Source organism: Sarcophilus harrisii, chromosome 5, assembly GCF_902635505.1.
Source record: "Sarcophilus harrisii chromosome 5, mSarHar1.11, whole genome shotgun sequence".
NCBI classification, from domain to species: Eukaryota; Metazoa; Chordata; class Mammalia; order Dasyuromorphia; family Dasyuridae; genus Sarcophilus; species Sarcophilus harrisii.
The window spans coordinates 287,428,707-287,446,063 of NC_045430.1; the positions used below are offsets into that span (position 1 = coordinate 287,428,707).

Below are 17,357 nucleotides of genomic sequence, written 5' to 3' on the forward strand. Positions count from 1 at the left end.
GAGGAGTTCACAGGTGACAGACCGCGTCACACACATGCTGGGAGACACCCCAACTCTCAGCCCAAGGCCCCAGACATCACCCGGAGCTGTGAGCAGGAACCTTCTTCTGTTTCCAGTTCGATGTTTCTGATGGGAGTCAATGGAAACTTGGGGGAGGTCCACCGACATTATGGCTCATGGGGCAAGAAAGGATTGCCAGACTGGTCACCTCAAGGCTCCTCAGCCAGTGGGGAGACTGCAGTGACTCCCCCAAAGGAACATGAATCCAGCCAAGAGGGCTGGGGGCCCAACAACCGATCCAAGCCAGATGCAGCAGCCCGAGGGGCTCTGTCCCCACCTGGGCTCTTATGGCAGTGCTCGAGACTGGCAGCGAGGAAATGAAGGAGCCCCACTCGGGGCAGCCCCAAAGACCAGAAATTGTATCCCGTGTGGGCCCTGGCTGCGGCTTCCTTCTCCAAGGGGCTCCAGGCCCCGCCCGATGCCCGGAGGGCTCCTCCCTGTCCATCCCGCTTTTCCCTGGGAGGGCCGGAAAGGAAAGCTTGGAGTTTGTGATTTTTGGGAAGTTGGGGCCCATTTTATTGGGGACGGATTTGTGGGGTCCCGTGGTGTGGATAATGTGTTGACCCAAAATTGGGTGCATTTTCCCGTTTTGGAGGATTGTGTATATGTGACCCCGCCCAAGTTGCTGCCCGGGGGTAATTGTGTTAATCCCAGGGATTTTTGAATGAGGACCCAAAAAGCAAAGGGAAAAAAAAATGTTCCCCGGATACCAAAACCCCTTGGTACCCTTGGATGTAGGGGAAAAATGCCATTTTCAGTGGGAAAATTTGGAGAAGGATTTTTCAACCTAAAAAAAGAAGAGGAAATAAAGGAAAAAACCCCGGGTCTTTTTCAAACCCTAAGAATTGAATGGGGTTTTCCCTCCCATGGTGGAAGGGAGGGGTTTTAGTAAAAAAAAAATAAATCCACCCCCCTGATTGGGAGGAGGGTATTTCCCAGGGTAGGAAAGGGCAAAACCCAAAAGGGAGGGACCAAATTTTAAAAGGATTCCTTCCCCACCCAGAACCCCTCCCGGCTGGGGTTTTAACCAAAATAAAAAAAACCCCTCCCATCCCCGGAGGAGGGAATTTGTCCCCACATGGGGGATTATTTTCAAAGACCAAGCCCCCAATGGAAAATTTAGAAAAAAAAAGAAAGTTTCCAAAGGGGATTTTGGGGTTTATTAAAAAATTTTTTTTAAATTTGGATGGGGAGTGTTTTTAAACAACCCCGGAGGGGAGGGAAACGGGGGGGTTTTTCCCGGGGTTCCAAACTCCCTCCCCACCCCCCTGGCTCCCCCTCCCCCCCTTTAAGGCTCCTTCCTCTTGAAAGGGGGGATTCCTTTGCCTTTTCCAGGAACATGATCCACTGTCCACCCCCTCCTCCACATTCTCCCGTCCCCGGGTTGAATCCTGTACAAAGACCCCCAATCCCTGGGGGGGTTGGGAAAACCCTCCCACCCACCCCGATCCCTTTATCTCTCCCCTTTGGGACCCCTGGAGCCCAACACCCACAGTTGGTTTGCAACCTCAAAGGGGCCAGGCGGGCCCGACCCTCCCACCGACCCCTCACTCCTCCGCCCTACTCGGGAAGGGCCTCCCCTCCACTTTCCTCTGCTCTCCCTTCCTCCCACTTCTCCCCTCTTCTCCATTTTCTCCTGGGCTTTGCGGGCCTTCTCCAGGGCCGCCTTCATGTCCTTGAGCTGCTTCTTGATGAGGGCTCGGTCTTGCGATGACGTCACCCCGAGGGCCTGACAAAGCCACAGAGGCCCGTCCCATCAGATCTCTGGCCCAGCCCGGAGTCCCAAGCCCCGCCCCGGGCCTGGCAAAGCCCCGTCCCATCAGGGCCCTGGCCCGGAGTCCCGAGCCCCGAGCCCCGGGCCTGGCAAAGGCCCGACCCTTCCGGGCCCGAGCCCGGCGGGAGGCGCGCGCAGGCCGGGAGCTGTCCGAGGCCGAAGCCCCCCTTCCCGGCTTCGCCTCGGAACTGGGCAAGACCGGCCGAGGGGAGGCGGGCGCCCGACCGGCCGATCGCCCCCACGCCTCCCGAAGAGCGGGGCCACTGTCGCCCCATCAGCCCAGGACTGAGATGTCCTGGAAGCCCAGGCCCGGTGCCCTGTGGCGGCCTAGGCCAAAAGGAACCCTGGGCTGGGCAGGTGGGTGCTGGGGGCTCGGTCCCACCAGAAACCCGGCATCGGGCCGACCCAGCTGGTTTTAGCCGCCTCCGACTCCACCTCCTCGGCCTCCTCTGATTGGGGGATGGCCTTCTGAGCTCCGCCCAGCGCCTGGCTCCCTCCTCCAACCACGAACCCCCCCTCCCTACACTAAGGAGCTTCCCGAGGGCAGGGCGGGGTCCCAGCGCTGGCACAGTGCCCGACACAAGGCGGAGGCTTAATAACGGGGGTCCAGGTGAACGGGGGCTGTGGGGGGCAGGAAACGCGCCCCTGAAGCATCCCTGCTGGGGGGCCGCTGCCCCGCAGACTGTCAGAGAGGGCCCCAGAGTGGGGGCCGCGAGGGGAGAACAAGCTGCCTGGCCCGGAGTCCCTGAAACCCAGGGGAGAAGTGCAGGTGGCGGGGCAGTGCCTGCCCAGGAAGAGGCTCGAGGCTCACGGCGAGTGTCCAGGACGGCGGGATGGCCCCGGGGACCCTCCCGTTGGACAGGGGAGATGGGGGAGGGGGGACTTGGACCTTGTGTTGTGAGCCCGGGCCGAGCCGGGGTGGGGGCAGGGCCCCGGGGCGCCCCCCTCACCTTGAGCTTACTGCCGTCCAGCTGCAGAAGCTGCTCCCCACTGACGCTCTGGGTGCTAAACTCAGCCACGTACTGCTCCAAGTTGAGGCTCCGCAGCCACTGGGCCACCTGCTGCACGCTCCACTCCCGCACCGCCCGGCCCTGGCCCTGGCTGTGCTTGGGGGACTGGCCCTCGTCCAGGATCTGCGGAGCAGCAGCGGGACGCTCAGAGAACCAGGGGCCTGGGCCCGGAGGCCCACGGGGCGGTGACTGGGGGGAAGGCAGCCCCCACCACCACCCGCCTTCCACCGGGGACAAAAAGTGGAGCTCAGTCCGTGTACCTGGGGCACGGGGGGCCACAACACCCCTAAATCTACTCAGGAAGTGCTCCCTGGAGGAAAGGGGCCATCTTTTTTTGCTTAAAGTGCCTGGTGGGAAGTGGGTGGGGGCAGGGTGGAGCCCTGGGGCCAGCAGGAAGGGCCGCGGGGCACCCGAGGGCCTCCTGACAGCGGAGACCAGGGTGAAGGCCCAGGGGCAGCCTGGGGAGGACGGGCTCAGAGCTGCTCTGACCCTACAAGATGAAGCTCTTGGGGCCCCCAAGCCCCGTCTCTAGAGGCAGCAGTGGCCCCCGTGCTGGGGGTCCCCTCAGAGGTAGCAGTAGCCCACATGCTGGGGTCCCCTCTGGCCCACCCCCCCAGCCCGGGGCTCTCACCTCATCGTCAATCATATCCAGACTCTGAATGAGAGCGTGAAGGGAAGGAAAGAAGATCGTTCAGAAGAGGGTCCCCCTTCGGGGTGGGGGCCCCCCAGGAGGGCTCTGACCTTCCAGGTTCCCCCCCCCTCCCCCGGGCCACAGGGGCACGCACCTCGTCAGAGGACAGGGCCAGGGATCTGGACAGGCCCGGAACTTTGGGCTCCGGCCCGAGGCCACTGAGGTCCGCAGAGCTCGTGCTGCTGGGGCTGAAATCGTCAGGGAGGGGGAAGTTCTGTGGGAAAGAAGGGAAGGAAGAGTGAGGGCGGGAGGGGCCAGGGAGCTCTACAGCCCCTCAGGAGCTGCTTTCCCAGCATGCCCGGGGAGGGCTCTGGTCTCCGTCTCCCAGTCCTCATCACACCGCCCACGGGGCCTCGGAGCAGCGCTGTTGGGCCCTTGGCCCATGATGGGGGTGCAGCCCATCCACAAACGGGCTCAGCTGTCTTGGAGCCTCCTCCAGCAGCCCCACGCCAAGCTGCTGTCGTCTGCTCTTGCAGTCCGAGTCAAACCAAAAGATCCCGGGAAGAGTCTGAGGGGAGGCCAGCTCAGAGGCCGCCTCCAGAGCCTCCTTGCCCTCCAGCTTTCCAGGACCTCTCTGGGAGGTGGCCCTCGCCCACCTTTCTCGCCCCCCCCCCCCCACAGCACGGGCTTTTCCAGCAACTCTTGAAGGTGTCTCCCCGTCCTGCCCGAGATGTCTCCCATCTGCCTGGCCATGATTCTGGGCCCCCGGCAGCCTCCGGAGGCCACAGAAGAGACCCAGCCTCAGAGGTACCCCCTTTCCATCCTTCTCTGCTGCCTCCAATGGCCAGCTCCTTCCCCAATGGGACCCCAGCCTGTTCGCCCTCCTGACCTTCTCTGGTCCACGTCTCAGATTTCTCTCCCTGGGCGCTCCCAGCACCAAGGGGCGCACTCTACCCTCTGGGCGGCCCAGCACTGCCTGAAGCCCCTCAAGGGCACCCCGCCTCACTGAGCCTGCACTGACTTTGCCCCCATCCCGGCTGGGCTCCTCTTGGCTGGTGGCAAAGGGATAAGTCCCCCACTGTCTGCCAGCTCCCCAGGGCTCTCTGACAGCGTCCCGACTCTTACTCCCATCAGGCTTTGTCCCTGCAGTTATCCCCTCTGACACGGACCCACCAGCTGCCTACAAACATCCTGAAAGACTTCCCTTAACCCACTCTTCCTTTCCAGGGCTAAGCCCCAGCCCAAACCTGGGGCTTTGAGGCTCTATCCCCCCAAAGTGGTCGGGGTGTGATCCCCTCGACGGCTTCAGCTTTTCCTAGCCAGGATGTTTGCCAGTCCTCCCTCCCTTCCTCTCACCAGCCATCAGCTGCCAGGCCTTGGGCATCCCTTCTGGCCAATGACACCCTCCCATCTGGGGGCCCCGGCTGGCGACTCCTTGTGTGGCCCTCAAGGCCGTGCTTCTGGACGAGCCTGAACTCTGCCTGGCACACAATGCCCTCCACAGCCCGGGTGCCACCAGCCTTCCGAACTTCGCTCGTCTCCCTCTCCTGTTCCAGCTCGAGGGAACAGGGCTCAGACCCCACCTCAGGGCTGCCCCATTTCTCAAGGGAAGGGCACTCAGGTGGGTGTCGTGTCCCCAGCTTTCCCTTCTCCCTGAGGGGCCAGGGTTCTGTCCACAGTCCTTGGGACAGTCTAGATCTCTGACAGCACCCTCACCTCACTGAGAGAAGGGAGAAGAGGGGAAAAGGAGGGGGAAGGGAAGTGAGGGGGAGTGGGAGGGAAGGGAAGTGAGGGGGAGTGGGAGGAAAGGGGGAAGGGATGTGAGGGGGAGTGGGAGGGAAGGGGAAGGGATGTGAGGGGGAATGGGAGGGAAGGGGCAGGGAAGTGAGGGGGAGTAGAAGGGGAATGGGAGGGAAGGGGCAGGGAAGTGAGGGGGAGTGAGAGGGAAGGGGGAAGGGATGTGAGGGGAGTGGAGGAAGGAGGGAAGTGGAGGGGGAAGTGGGAGGGAAGGGGCAGGGAAGTGAGGGGGAGTAGAAGGGGAATGGGAGGGAAGGGGCAGGGAAGTGAGGGGGAGTGAGAGGGAAGGGGGAAGGGATGTGAGGGGGAGTGGGAGGGAAGGGGCAGGGAAGTGAGGGGGAGTAGAAGGGGAATGGGAGGGAAGGGGGAAGGGAAGTGAGGGGGAGTGAGAGGGAAGGGGGAAGGGATGTGAGGGGGAGTATGAAAATCCACTAAGATAATAAAGGTCAGAGGAAGGTACACAGGTAAAGGGTCATGTAGTCTCCTAACCAGAAATTACAGGCTCTGTGTCAGGTCCCACAGGACCCGGTCCCTACATGGCACTCACTACTTTTCTCCACACAAACGATGAAAAGTCCCCTGCTCTGCCGCCTTCCCCCAGGCCCCGACTGTACCGGGGAGGAAGGGGCCTGGGGGTCGGAGGTCACTCTTCACCTGCTGGGGCTGGTTTGGGTCTATGTGAAAAAGCAGCTTGTGGTGCTCCCACCTGAGACCAGGGGAGCCACCTGGGTCCTGGCAAAGCCGAAGGGGAGATTAATCCTGTCCCTACCCTGCGGAGCCCAGGGACCCAGAAGGTGCCACAGGGCAGGTCTGCGTGGGAACTAGAGGGAGGGGGAGAGGAAGGAGGAAAGGGGGGCGGCGGGGAGCAGAGGGAGGGGATGGCGGGGAGGGAGCGGAGGGAGAGGACGGCGGGGGAGGGGTGGGGAGGGGACGGGTCGCAGGGAGCGGAGCCGGGAGAAGGCCTTTCCTTCAGCCGGGGGCCTGGATATCACCAACTCGGGCGTCAAGCACACGGAGGTGGGGAGGACGAGGGGGGGCCGGGCCAGCTGTCTGGCCCCGGTTTGCTACCTTGGACCCTTTCTTATCTGAGCTTAGCTGCCCGGGAGGGGGCTCCGGGGCAGTGGCGGGCGCCGGCTGATTTCGGGAGCCGTGGGGTCCTTTTCCGCGGGCACTAAACCACGAGAAAGGAGCGTGGAGCGGCCGTGGGGGTGGCTGCGCTGCGGGAGGCGGCTCAGGCTCCACACTCTGCAGCCTGGCTCTGGAGACCCTGTTTGTGAAAAAGTGCAGGTTAGGGCCGGGGAGGGCGGGCGGGCGGGGCAGGGTCCCTGCAGGCCCCACCGGCAGCGGGGGCTGTCCCCCCTCGCCCCTCCCAGCGCTGGGAGGAGGCCTGGGCGCGGCCGCCCCCCACCCGGGGCAGGGCCAGAGGTTCTCCAGGAGCAGCCCAGGGCGCGGGTCGGGGCCAGCGTCAGCTGCGGCACCTTCCGCTTCTCTGGCTCCAGAGCCCCGACCTGCCCTGCCCCGGTCCGGCCGCCGCCCCGCCAGCGAGCGAGGGTCCGAGCCCCGGACCAGAGGGTTCGTGCTCCTGGCGCCCCCGCCCTCCCAGGGCCGGCCTGCCCCAAGCAGGAGCCGAAGGGCGGGTGGGAACCCCCGGAGTCTCCCCGCGGGGCGCCGGGCTCCGGGCCAGTCCTGCAGTGGGCGTGGAGGCGGGGCGCGCTCCGGCCCGGGCCCCCGCACCAGGACAGCGGCGCCCCGGCAGTGCCCGGGACCCCGAGGCCGCCGCCCGCCGCTCCCGTGCAGGGCCCAGCGCAGGGAGTCTCCGTGGCCGGCGTCCTGGCCCGCTCCTCCTCGGCCCGCCGGTACTTCAGCTCCACTGCCTTTTGGAGGCTCCGCCCCTTTTCTTCGGGCTCCGCCTTCTCCTTGTTCCCCCTTCTCTTGAGGCTGTCCCTTCTTCTGACTGGCCCCTTTTCTTCAGGCTCCGCCTCTTCCCAGACCCCTCCCCTTTCTTCTTCAGGCCCCACCCTTTTCTAGGGCTCCACCTCTTCAGGCCCCGCCTCTTCTCGGGCTCCGCCTCCACAGCCACACCCACCAGCCAGGCCTCCAGCTCCCTAGCTTGCCCTTCTTCAGCCACCTCGGTCCGGACCCCCAGGCTCAGTATTCAGGACTCTGGGGATTTTCTCCTTCCTTCCATCTCCATCCCCTGCGTCTCTTCGGTTAAGCCAGACTCGATGACGCAAGCAGCTCAGTGAGCTTTTTTGGTTTGGTTTTGATGCATTCCTCTCCCTTTTCTTCTCTTTGAAGGGAGGGAGCGATCAGGGTCCAGGGTCCCGCAGCTCACATGCATCTGAGGCTGGATTTGAACTCAGGTCCTTCTGCCTCCATGACGCCGCTCCATCCCCGCAGGCGCCCCTGGCTGCCCCTTCCCCTCCCCCTCCTCACCACCTCCGGGGACAAGCGCTTCTGGGGCGCAGGAGCTAAAAGCGGCCCCAAACAGGGCCTCTGCTGGCCACCCCATGGGGACTGCCTTCAGCTGGCGGGCCTGGCCTAGGCCACGGAGCCACCGGAGCCTGCCGACTTCCAGCTCGGCCTCCTTCTGGGCCTCCTGTTCCTCAGCGGCCCAGCTCGGCCAGGGCAGAGCTCTTCTCGGCTTCTGGGCGGCTCCTCCTGCCCAGGCTGCTCCACTCGGGGTCGGCCCGGTTCAGCCAGGCCCCTCCCAGGGAGGGGGGGCTCCGCACCCCTCACCACTTTCCACGGGCTCTCAGGTCGATGTGCCAGGGAAGGACAAGGAGCAGGAAGGCCCAGGAGCCTGGCTCCCAAGAACACTCCTCCAGGCTGAGTCTCAGAGAAGGGCCCGCGGTTTGCTAACGGAACCCAGAGAAGCCTGAGCCCGGGCTTGCCCCATGGCAGCAGCTCCTCTCCCGGGCCTGGATCACCTTCTGGGCCCGGCCCGCTTCTGGGAGCTCTCGGCGCAGTCCAGCCCGGCGCCTACACCGGGAGTGAGCCAGCAGCGCCCCGGCCCCTTCCTGGACCTGGAACCTCACGGTCACCAAGTGCAAGCTCGATGCCCACCCGCCGGGCCTGCTGACCGGGCTACCTCAGTTTGGGGTCCCCGCGCCCTGCGCGGTCCCAGGGTGGCCTCCACTGGGGCCTCCTCCCACCCCGTGCAGAAAGATAGCAGCCTCCTGTGCCGAGAGAGGACGGCCCGGCCGGAAGCCCGGACGCAGAGCAGGTGAAGCGGAGGAAGGAAGTGGTACCTTTTCCTGGGGCCGCCTTCTCGATGGCGGCCGATCGATGGGAAGGAGCGGGCTTTGAAGGAGAGCGGAGGAAAGCGCTTCCCCCGAAACAGCGGCAAGGTGGCCGATGTGCCCGCGGCTGGCCATGGGGCTTCCTTTGGCAGGTCAGCAAGGCTGGCAGAGGGGACCGTGGCCTGTGCCCGCCCCAAGGCGCCGGTCTGGGAGAGGACAGAGTGGGTTATGTGGGGCAGAGGCTGCCCATAGTGCTTGGGTCGGGGAGGGGAGCCTGACCCCTACCCTGCCTCCTGACAGGCAAATGGGGGGCACCGCGAGGGCAGAGCCGCCGGCCCCCTGCTCCAGGCCCGAGGCTGGCTAGCCGGGCGCTCTCACCTTGCGCTCCACGCTGTCCTCCCCGTCTGTGGAGCTGACGCTGTCGTACAGTCGGCTCCGGGACGGCCTCTGCCGTTTGTTCTTCACGGAGAGCTGGGCTCGGGTCTTCTGGGCTTTCGAATCCAGACGTTCTGTCTCTGGGACGGCTTCGTTCAGGTCTGAGGAAATAACATTCAAAGGTCATCCCGAAGCAGGACTGGGTGGTGGGGCCTACGCGGCTCCCAGGGCCGCCAGGAAGGGGCCCAGGCTGCTGAGGGGGCAGAGGGGCCCAGGCTCTGTGGGCCACTGGGAAGAGCCCAGACTCCCAAGGGGGCAGAAGGGGCCCAGGCTCTGGGGGCGCCAGAAGCTGAGGCTGCATAGGTGGGCAGCAGAGGCCACAAGGATAAGATGGGCCCAGGGAAGGCATCGGGCTCACAGGCAGCCCCTGCCCTGCCCTCATTCTCCCCCCCCTCACTTCTTCCCAATCTTCTTGCCCCTGCCCAGGAGCCCCCAGGGTGGTGACCCAGTAAGAGCGAGCCCTGCTTGGCAGGAGGAGCTTGGAGCCGGCCAGTCAGCGCCGACTTCCACTTGCCAGGGGACACTCCTTTGGAAAGGGATTTAAGGTCTCTGGAGCCTCCCTTCCCCAAAGTAGAGCAGGGATGACCAGCGTACTGCTTGCCACCAGCCCGTGAATAAATCGATTATCAATCGCTTAGAAACTGTTTCTGGGGCTTCTCTGTCCTTCTCCCAGAGTCTTACCATCCGGAGGGCGACCAGTCGAAGGGAAACACTAAGACCGGCGTGCTCCGGGGAGGCCAGCTGATCACTCCCTCCTGTCCTTCGTTTAGATACTGTACCCCCCCACCTCCACATCCCCAGCAGATAGGTAGGCGTGAGAAGCAGAGAGGGCCAAGGCGCCAGGGCCTCCTGTGCCGGCAAGACCCCGAATGCTGGCCTCCGCTCGCCCCGTAGATGCCCAGCCATGCCAGGGGGCCCCATCTCACTCCTCGGGCCCTGTCTCACTCCTTGGGCCCCAGACCTAGCTCTCTGGGGGAACCCCCAGCTGGCAGCAGCAGCGCCCTTAGTGCTCAGCAATCAAGACTCCACTTCTGAAGACTCAAGCAACAAACCTTCCTTGCCACCAACATGAAGTGAGGAAAGGAGGGGAGGGCAACACCCAGTTATGAAGCGCCTAAGCTTCATAGCGTGTACAGCCAGGCCCTGTGCCAAGCCCTTCTCACAAACATCTTCTCACTTAACCCTCTCAACAAGCTAGCAAGGCCGGTGCTGTTACCTCCGAGGAAACCGAGGCAGGGAGAAGAGGTGCCCTCTGCCCGAGGAAGCACAGCTGGGAAGGGTCCGAGGCTGGGTCTCAGCTCCTCCCTGCCCCTTGGAGCAGGGTCACACAGAAAGGTGCCAGGGCCAAGCCTGGAGCCACCTCTCCGGGCCACGGCAGAGAGCTCTAACCATGAGGTCACACCGTCCGTTACATGGCCCCAACTGCCCCTAAGGACTACTCTTAAAATGAAGCCAGAAAGCAGGTTAGCTGAGGCCGCCCGGTCACTCTTTCCCAGCCATGACTTCCGTGCTGGTCACCAACTCCCTTCCCTATTAACAAGTAGAAAATGACAATAATGCTTAACAAATCCTTACTGAGTTACCCTTTTGACCTCCAAGGTCAAGGGGAAAAACCTCATCGTATTTATCCTCGCATCAGTCACTGAACTCGGCAATAAGCAAACAGCAGGTGCTTAATAGATGCTTGCTGATTAATGAACACCCCCAGTTTACAGATAAGGGAATTAAGGCTTTAATTTAAGAAGTTAAACATCTGTGCCCCGTTACTTGCTAGTGAGGACCAAAAGCAGGGTTGGAGCCCAGCTATCAGGGCTCCCGTTCTAGCGAGTGCCTCCTGTTGGCAGGGCTAACAGCCGTGTCTCCTAAGGGCTCCAGGGCCCCTGGGCTGGTCAGGAAAAAGAATAGGTAGCTGGGGGGAAGGGGGGGAAAGAAGGGGGCAGTGATCCTGAGATAAAACTGGGAGCCTTCCCTGGCCCACCCCGGCCCACTCCCAGCGGACTGCAGGAAGCCCCGGACCAGAGGCCTGAGGCAGGATCTCCCCTCCCTGCAGGAGAACCTCAGCTACCACAAAGGCAACATCGTAGCAGCTCCCCTGGTAACTTAGTAACTAGAGCACTCCTTGGCCCACATAGGCCAGCCAGTGGCCGCCACTCCTCGGTGGGGGGCTCCAATGGGCCCCTCGTCCCCCTGGGGCTCCATTTGGTCCCTCTGTCGGGGCTCCAGCCGGGGGCTCCAGCTGGCCCCTCATCCCCTGGGGGCTCCAGCTGGCCCCTCGTCCCCGGGGGGCTGTAGCCGGCCCCTGGTTCCCCCCCTTGTACCCCACACCATCACCACTTGTTGGAATCCTTACAAAGTGTTAGGTCATTAGAGTTGATAAAGACAATAATTATCTACTTTAGCCTGGTTCAGTGTGATTGCTCTGATCCTACGAGATGTCATGGGCCAGAACTTGAAACAAGGGTTAACTCCCTGGTATTGATAAAAACAAGGCTTACTGGTTCACACATTAGAGCAAATCCTTACAGGGTGTTAAGTCACTAATATTGATAGAAACAATGCTTAAGTCAACACCTTGGAGAGTTCACACATTAGTTCCCCCTTTTGGGAGATTGCAGGGGTCAGGATGAGAGATCCAAATTCCCACCTCCCACAATCCCACTCTCAGAGGAGGAGTCACCCTTTGAGCCGACACCTCAAAAAGAGCATGAAAACAGCAGAGCTCAGGCAGGAGAGTTCAGTTGAAAAGACTGAGAGGGAAGCGTCAGTCGGAGTTGAGCTGGAGGTGGAAGCTGGAAGAGCCAAAAGACAAGCTGCAGGAGCTCTTGGAACCACAGAGGGAGAGGGGCCTCTAAGAAAGCTACCCGGGCCCAAGGAAAGAGACAAGACTCAGAAGGAGAAAATAAACGTTTGGATTTTAACTCCTGGCTGAATTTGGGGCGATTATTACTCAAAACTAAAACTAAGGCTGCCTCCAGGAAACCTCCCCAAGAAACCTGCTCCTAGAGAGAGTATACAACCCCAGCCCCGGTCCGGGGCTTGCTTTTCAGGTACGCCCGCTTTTCCCCAAAGAAAAGTCTAAGGGTGCTGAGCCGATCCACTCGCCACCCCCGCCCGCTCTGCTTTCCTGGTGCCCCCAGAGGCCTTTACCTCAGTGCTTCCCCCCAAGCCTCCCCTCACCACTGTCCCCACAGCCTGGGTGCACCCCCACTCCTGCCCCCCCCCCAGTCTGCCTGGAAGCGCTACCTCTGCAAAGGCTTTTGGGCGGTCCTTCCTGTGCAGACACAGCCTCGCCCCTCAGCTGCTGGGGGTGCATCCACCTGGAGCCTCCCCGACAGCAGCCGGTGCTCCCCTTAGGAGTTGGCCCCCTCCCCTCCCGGTGCGAGAACAGGATGCGCTCTTTGCCTCCCTTGGCATTTCAGGCCTGGGTGCAGTGCCAGGCACACAGTGGGCACCCCAGAAAAGCTCGCTGCCAGTGCCTCTTTTCCAACAGACACAGAGGAGAACATCCATCCCTCACCGAGCCCCAGCCCAGTTCTCACTTTCCCGAGTCCCCACAGACTTGGGGAGGCAGGCCTGGCCGTGGGGCTCCCCACGCAGGGGCCGGCAGCCCGGGCACACGGCGGAGCCTCCGTGGGGGAGCCGGGGAAACTCGGGAGGCAGTGGCCCAGAAGCCCAAGCACAGCGACCTGGGCTTGACCTCCATCTACAACTGTGCTGAACACATGGCCTGCAAGGTTCTGGGGAGCACAGGCTGGCGCCCGGCCAGCAATGGGGAGCCCAGGCAGGTGCAGCACCAGCGCCAACGCGAGAAGGGCCCAGCCGAGGCCGGGATTATCAAAATCGCCATCCCAACTTGGCCTGGAGAGGGGCCAGCTTGGGGCAGCTTGTCTGCCCTGGCCAGAGCCACATCTGGAACAGTGTGGTCAGCCCTGAGGTGGCACCGTGAAGTCACGGCTGTGGTGCCCACTGCTACTGTGCCCGTGACAGTGCCCATGGCCTGATGCCCACTGCTACTGTGCCCATGGCCTGGTGCCCACAACCTGATGCCCACTGCTGCAGTGCCCATGACCTAAGGCCCAGTGCTGCTGTGCCTGTGACAGTGCTCACGACCTGATGCCCACAACCTGATGCCCACTACTGTACCCATGATGACAGTGCCCATGCTGGGCACAGGGGCAGCTCCCAGGGTAGGGGACAGAGGCGGGAGGCAGCTGTTCATGGCTAAGCCTGAGGCTCCTCGCTCCCAAACGTGGGGGGAACAGCTGGCCCAGCTCTGGGTCTCCCCGGCCTCTTTTGGGTCCTTTCCCCCTTCCTTCTCTCTCTGCTTTCCCTCCTTCTCCCTTGGGGGCCCCCAAATGAGCCCCAACTGGGCTTGGCTTCCATCCAGGCAGACTTGGCCTCGCCTGCAGCCTTTCCCGCCGGCCGGGCTGCGGGGTCAGGTGCCTCTGCCCCCCTCTCAAGCAGCGGGCTGAAAGCGGCTCTGGGCCGCTGGGGCGCATCTCCTGCCTCACTGCTCTTGCCATCACTGCCCTAGCGGCCCTCGGTTTACTTTTTGTTCTTTAATTTGTGCTCCCGTCGCCAGCTGCCTCGGCCCCCGTCCTCCAGGCAGAAGGGGGTGATGGTGGGGGGGCCGGGAGGAAACTTCGGCCAGCTCCTCCTCTTCCTCCCCCCCCACTTCCTCACGAGGGAGCTCTAGAGCACAAGCGCCCACACCAGGGGAAGGACTGAAAACACAGGCCCCGGGGCCGGGCACAGGCGGGCCCAGAGTCTGCCTGGGACTCTGTGGGAAAGGCAGAGCAGGGAGCCCTGGCCCGAGAGGGCCGAGGGGGCTGAGGGGGCAGGGGACGGGCCGAGGGCCGGAGGCAGAGGCTGCACAGTCCAGCCCCTCAGCCCAGATGACGGACACACAGCTGCCCCCTGTTGGCCCTTGGCCACGGCTGCCGCAGAGCACCTGAGCTGGGGATCCCCAGGAGCCCCAAGAGGGGCCAGAGTCCAGTTCCACAAGGGTCCTGGGGGGGCCTCTGACACATCTGAAAAGGGAGGATAGCAGCCCCTTTCTGCTCCCCCCCTCACACCCCCCCTGTTTCTACATCCAGGACATTCCCAGCCTTACAGAAGGGAGGGCGGAGAGCCTGTCCAATTCAGGACAAGGTCTAACGGTGACTTCTGCCCTTTCAGGGGGATCCTGCTTCCTCATTTCCAGCTGCTCCCCCCTCACTGGCTCTGGCTGCCCCCTCATTCACTGTGGCCCCTCCCTCCGGCCGCCCAGCACGAACCTTGAGTGGAGACCTGCTGCGTGTCCGGGGTCCCCACGGCCTCGCCCTTGGGGACATCGGCCAGGCCTGTGCTCCGTTCGAAGATGTTGTTGTTGTTGTTGACCTGGGTGCCGTTCTGCTTCATCAGCCGGAAGACCTCGGCCTCCAGCTCCTGGATCTGGGAGAGAGCGCCGTGCTGCAGCCCAAGGCTGTGCCCCCACCCCCCCACCCCACCCCCGCCCGGCGGGGACACTCACCCGGGCCTGCAGGCCTTGGACCTCCACCAGATGCACCTTCTCCAGCTCCTCGAGCTTCTTCCTCTCGGCTTCCTGCCTCCGGATGAAGTCGAGCTCTCTGCAGAGGGAAAAGAGGACGGGGAAGAGGAGACCTCAGAGAAGGCCGAGGGCCCAAGGCCGGGCAGCGGCCCGCTCCCGGCCCCAAGGACCTCCGGGGTTCCCGGCTCGCTGGTGGGGAGCAGGGAGGGCCGGGACCGGAGTCGGGACAGCTGTCAGGCGTGGGGGAGGCCCGGGAAGCTCTTGCCTGCCCCCCAATGGGGGCTAGTCCCCAGACTGCCCCCTCCCCACCATGAGCTCAAGGGGATGCCCAACGTGCCCTCCCCTGTTCTCATTCAGCAGTGGGAATGACAGCAACAAGACAGAGGGAGAGGCGGCCATACTTCTCCAGACCCTCCTTCCCATCAGCGCTGAGCAGAGGCCACAGGTCCACAGCCCTGCCCCCTCCCCTCCCCTCCCCTAGGGTCCCTCCCCCTCCCCAGGCCCTTCCCTCTCCCCAGGGCCCCTCCCCACCCCAAAAGCCCCTCCCTCTCCCTGTGGCCCCGCCCACCCCCACAGCCCCTCCCCCGGGGCCCCGCCCCTCACTTTTGCTGGAAGTCCTTGATGAGCTTCTTGGCCTTGTTGTACTTCTTCTCCAGGGCCTGGTACTGACTCTGCGTCTCCTTGAGGTGCTCGTTCACCGTGTGGCACAGGCTCTGGGCCTCGATCCAGTAGCTCTCCAGCTTCAGCATGCGCTCCTTGTTCTCCTCGATGTTCTGCTGCAGCCGGCTCTTCTCCAGCTCCCACTGCACCTTCTCGTTCTCTGCGGCCTGGAGCTGGGCGGGGAAGAGGCTGCGGCGTCAGGGCCCGGCCTTGGGGCAGCCGGACCTCCGTGCCAGCCCTCCGTGCCGGGCGCGCTCTGCCCCCCGGGGCCTCCGTGCCAGCCCTCCGTGCCGGGCCCACTCTGCCCCCCGGAGCTGGGCCATCCAGAGCCTCAGCCCGGCTCCCCAGAAGCACCCGCGAGGGTCCCGCCGCATGGCTTTGGTGTCCGAGTCCTGACGGCCCCATGGCCCAGACCGCCTGTGGGCAGATGGATGCGGGCTCCTGGGCCAAGGCCACATGGCTGCTGAGGGGCAGGAGTCCCCAGAATGAGCTACAGGGAACGGTCCACAATGGCAGGGGGGGGGGGGGGGGAGACACGTCCAGTCTCTTCTGGGGTCTGGGAGAAGGGGCCAAGCCGGAAGGATGGATCCATCCTCCAGCCTTCATGGATTCAATCTTTCAGGAGGCATGAGTGACCCAGAGAGCCGGCTTAGGGTCTCCTGTCAGACAGCATGAGTGACCCAGAGAGCCGGCTTAGGGTCTCCTGTCAGACAGCGTGAGTGACCCCAGAGAGCCAGCTTAGGGTCTCCTGTCAGACAGAGTGAGTGACCCAGACAGCCGGCTTAGGGTCTCCTGTCAGACAGCATGAGTGACCCAGAGAGCCGGCTTAGGGTCTCCTGTCAGACAGAGTGAGTGACCCAGACAGCCGGCTTAGGGTCTCCTGTCAGACAGAGTGAGTGACCCAGACAGCCGGCTTAGGGTCTCCTGTCAGACAGCGTGAGTGACCCAGAGAGCCGGCTTAGGGTCTCCTGTCAGACAGAGTGAGTGACCCAGACAGCCGGCTTAGGGTCTCCTGTCAGACAGCGTGAGTGACCCCAGAGAGCCGGCTTAGGGTCTCCTGTCAGACAGAGTGAGTGACCCAGACAGCCGGCTTAGGGTCTCCTGTCAGACAGCGTGAGTGACCCCAGAGAGCCAGCTTAGGGTCTCCGGCCCAGTTTCCCATTTTGAAAAACAAACTTTGGTAAGGGCTCCTTTCCTTGCTGGAGCCGGAGGAAGGGCAGCTCCAACCCGAGGTTTGGGGGCCCAGACTCTGTGAGCACTTTGTGGGCCGTCGACCACCCGACCACTGCTCTGTATCACAGATGTTCCCGGGGCTTGGCCGCCACCCCCACAGATCCATGGCCACGCCTGAGCTCAAGAGCTGCCACTCGGCCGGAAGAACTCTGTGTACGCGGCTCGAGAGAGCGGAGAGCGAGCCAACGTTTATGGAGCCGGGAGAGCGCGGCGGCCGGAAGGAGCTTAGGGTGAACTACAGACATTCTAAGGAGCTGACAGAGATCCGTGAACTTGAAAAAAGTTCTCCCTGGGCCTGTGTCATGACAAGTGGGGCAGCCGCCAACCCCACACCCCCTGCCCCTCGATACCAGGCTGCAGCTGATGCCCCGCCAACGCACCCCCAGTGAGGAACCCTCCGGGACCTGGCCCTCCTTACCTTGTTCTTCAGCTTCTGGATCTCGGCTTCTGTGACGGCATGTTTGATCTGCAGCTGAAAACCAAAGCCGGACAAGGTGGGCTCCGGGGCCGGCCACGGCAGACCTCCCCCCCCTAAGTCTCACAAGGGCTGTGGGACCCCAGTCTCCTCTTAACAGCTGGGGGGGAGGGGGAGACTGAGCAGAAGACCTGGGACCTGGGCAGTCTGAGTCCCTCCCACTTCCTCCTCTGAGGCAGGACACAAGTGCTAACACTGACCAGAGGAGGGACGGCGACGTCCGGGGCTCCCCCAGCCCCCCACGATTCTGCCAATAACTGAGAGGATTTGCTGGCACCCCTCTGCAGCAAACGGCCTCTCGCTGGAGGCAGCCAAGGGGACTCGGAGGCCCAGGGGGCTGGTCAGTCTCCCAGGTAGGATCTGAACGCAGGTCTCAGAGTCCCAACATTCCACTGAACAACCCTGCCTCCCAAGCACCCCCTCAGGGCTCAGACTATGGTGACTTGTGCTCAGACCAGCCCTGAGAGGCTAGAACGGCTATGGGGTAGCCTTCCCTGAACCGTCCCTGAA

General features: G+C 63.2%; 1 protein-coding gene across 1 annotated transcript in view; it reads right to left on the reverse strand.

Moving 5' to 3' along the window:
* Positions 1 to 209: 209 nt before the first annotated feature.
* PPP1R9A (protein phosphatase 1 regulatory subunit 9A) overlaps positions 210 to 17,357 on the reverse strand; it is a 47,724-nt gene continuing 30,576 nt past the window's right edge. The window contains exons 8-19 of the mRNA XM_031940293.1: positions 16,791 to 16,844; positions 15,083 to 15,312; positions 14,462 to 14,558; positions 14,226 to 14,382; positions 8,893 to 9,050; positions 8,524 to 8,720; positions 6,341 to 6,539; positions 3,630 to 3,749; positions 3,476 to 3,499; positions 2,785 to 2,967; positions 1,605 to 1,789; positions 210 to 516 (exon numbers count right to left, since the gene is read on the reverse strand). Of these exons, the coding sequence (XP_031796153.1) occupies positions 210 to 516; positions 1,605 to 1,789; positions 2,785 to 2,967; positions 3,476 to 3,499; positions 3,630 to 3,749; positions 6,341 to 6,539; positions 8,524 to 8,720; positions 8,893 to 9,050; positions 14,226 to 14,382; positions 14,462 to 14,558; positions 15,083 to 15,312; positions 16,791 to 16,844 (1,911 nt within the window). The remainder of the gene's footprint in view (positions 517 to 1,604; positions 1,790 to 2,784; positions 2,968 to 3,475; positions 3,500 to 3,629; positions 3,750 to 6,340; positions 6,540 to 8,523; positions 8,721 to 8,892; positions 9,051 to 14,225; positions 14,383 to 14,461; positions 14,559 to 15,082; positions 15,313 to 16,790; positions 16,845 to 17,357) is intronic.